We start from the raw sequence: 1,608 nt of genomic DNA on the forward strand, positions 1-1,608 counted from the left end.
TCGCGAAGGGCGTTGTGACGCTTGATGGGACGGCAGGTCAGCAGGTGCTCGCCGGTCAGTCGCGGCTGAGGTGTTTGCTGCTGCAGAGCGGGCACTTGTCCGTCGGCTTGATGTTGATGAGTTCATGGAGGCCAAAACCCATCATGGACACGACCGCAATGGCAAAGGTCGTGTCGCTCAAGCGACGCAACTTGTCTCGACCCCGCATGGTCAAGACTGTGCTGACGCCCCACTCGCGCGAGGCCAGATATGCCTGCTGCAGGTCCAGCGCGCACTTGGCCATTAGGTCGTCCAGTGCCGCCTTGGAGCGGAGGGCAATGATCTCAGCTGGTCGCTGGGTCGCCGCGTCCTTGACCGTGGCCATCTGGAAGCCGGCTCGCTGCACGTGGGCCTCAAAGTCAGCAGCCCTCGATTCATCCTCCAAAAGTCGATCGTAGACCCGAGGGTAGCGAGTGGCCAGCTTGGCCATGTTGCAGACATAAGCCACCGGACCGCGCTCAACCAAGTCGTGCAGGCCAAAGCCCCCGGTGTTGGCCCGTGTGAAGAGGCGAGCCTCAAGGAGCTGTTCCAGCGTAACGTCATGACCTTCAGCTCCAGCCGGTGCAGACAGGTTTACCTTGGCAAAAAAGGCTTTGACAAAGGTGTCCATGCAAGCACGGTTCAAGAGCTCGGACATGCCCGACGTCAGACTTGGGGGCAGCGTGTAGAGGTGGTTGATGAGGCTTGGCACGTACTGCATGGCCGTGAGGAGGGCCTGAAGCGAGACACCGGTCGCCAGCATGTCATTGAGCTTGCCAGCAATGTGCTTTGCCTTGTCGTTCAGCTGCTTCTTCATCCACTCGCGACGGCCAATCGGCGTTCCCAAGACCGTCATGCCCGTGTTGGCCGTCTCGCGCACGGCATCTGGCAAGGCAGACTCGATAGCAGCGATGGAAGCGGGATGGTGGCGAGGCATGTAGAAGCGGCTCTTACTGGGCTGCAGATGAAGGCCAGCAGACTCTGCACGAGCCTTAACAATCTCGACGTCGGCCGCCACGTCCTCCGCGGGACCCATCAGTACAATGTCGTCGAGGTATTTGATGACCTTGCAGCGGTAGTCAGTGGTGGCGTCGAGGAGACCGAGGACCTCACAGGAGTACAGGGCAAAGAAGAAGGGCGATAGCTCGTTGCCCTGCACAATGCCTTGGCCAACATCAATGTCAATCACCTTGAAGAACTTGTCGACAATGCAGTGAGTAGTGGGTCGAGCATAGTGTCGTTCAAAGGCGCGCAAGAGGCCAGGGACCTTGTCGGCCACAATCTCGTGCAGCCGTGCTCGGTCGGTGTAGTTGAAGGCACTCTTGAAATCGAGGGAGAGCATGGTCCAGCCCGGGGTAGACTCACAGGCTTCAAGCTCACCAAAGGCCATGCCAACCGCTGCTGAAATGCCGTCCTTGACTCCGACGGCCAGCTCTGGACTGGCCTGTAGCAAGTGGGCAATATGTGGCTGCTGTTGCTCGAGCAGAGCGCGGTTGACAACCTTGTTGAAGATGGAATCCGTGCCCACGGGTCGAAACTTGCCATTGGCCTTCTCCAGGATAGTGTAGTTGATGGAGCAAAGGGCATGTC

At 59.0% G+C, this 1,608-nt stretch overlaps 1 protein-coding gene across 1 annotated transcript in view; it reads right to left on the reverse strand.

The window, feature by feature from the left end:
• Nucleotides 1–55: 55 nt before the first annotated feature.
• Nucleotides 56–1,608, reverse strand: part of MONBRDRAFT_30553 (uncharacterized protein) — a gene marked incomplete at both ends in the record, with an annotated part of 1,763 nt that continues 210 nt past the window's right edge. The window contains one exon of the mRNA XM_001750999.1: nt 56–1,570. Within this exon, the coding sequence (XP_001751051.1) occupies nt 56–1,570 (1,515 nt within the window). The remainder of the gene's footprint in view (nt 1,571–1,608) is intronic.

Source organism: Monosiga brevicollis, genomic scaffold (genome assembly GCF_000002865.3).
Source record: "Monosiga brevicollis MX1 MONBRscaffold_67 genomic scaffold, whole genome shotgun sequence".
NCBI lineage: Eukaryota > Choanoflagellata > Craspedida > Salpingoecidae > Monosiga > Monosiga brevicollis.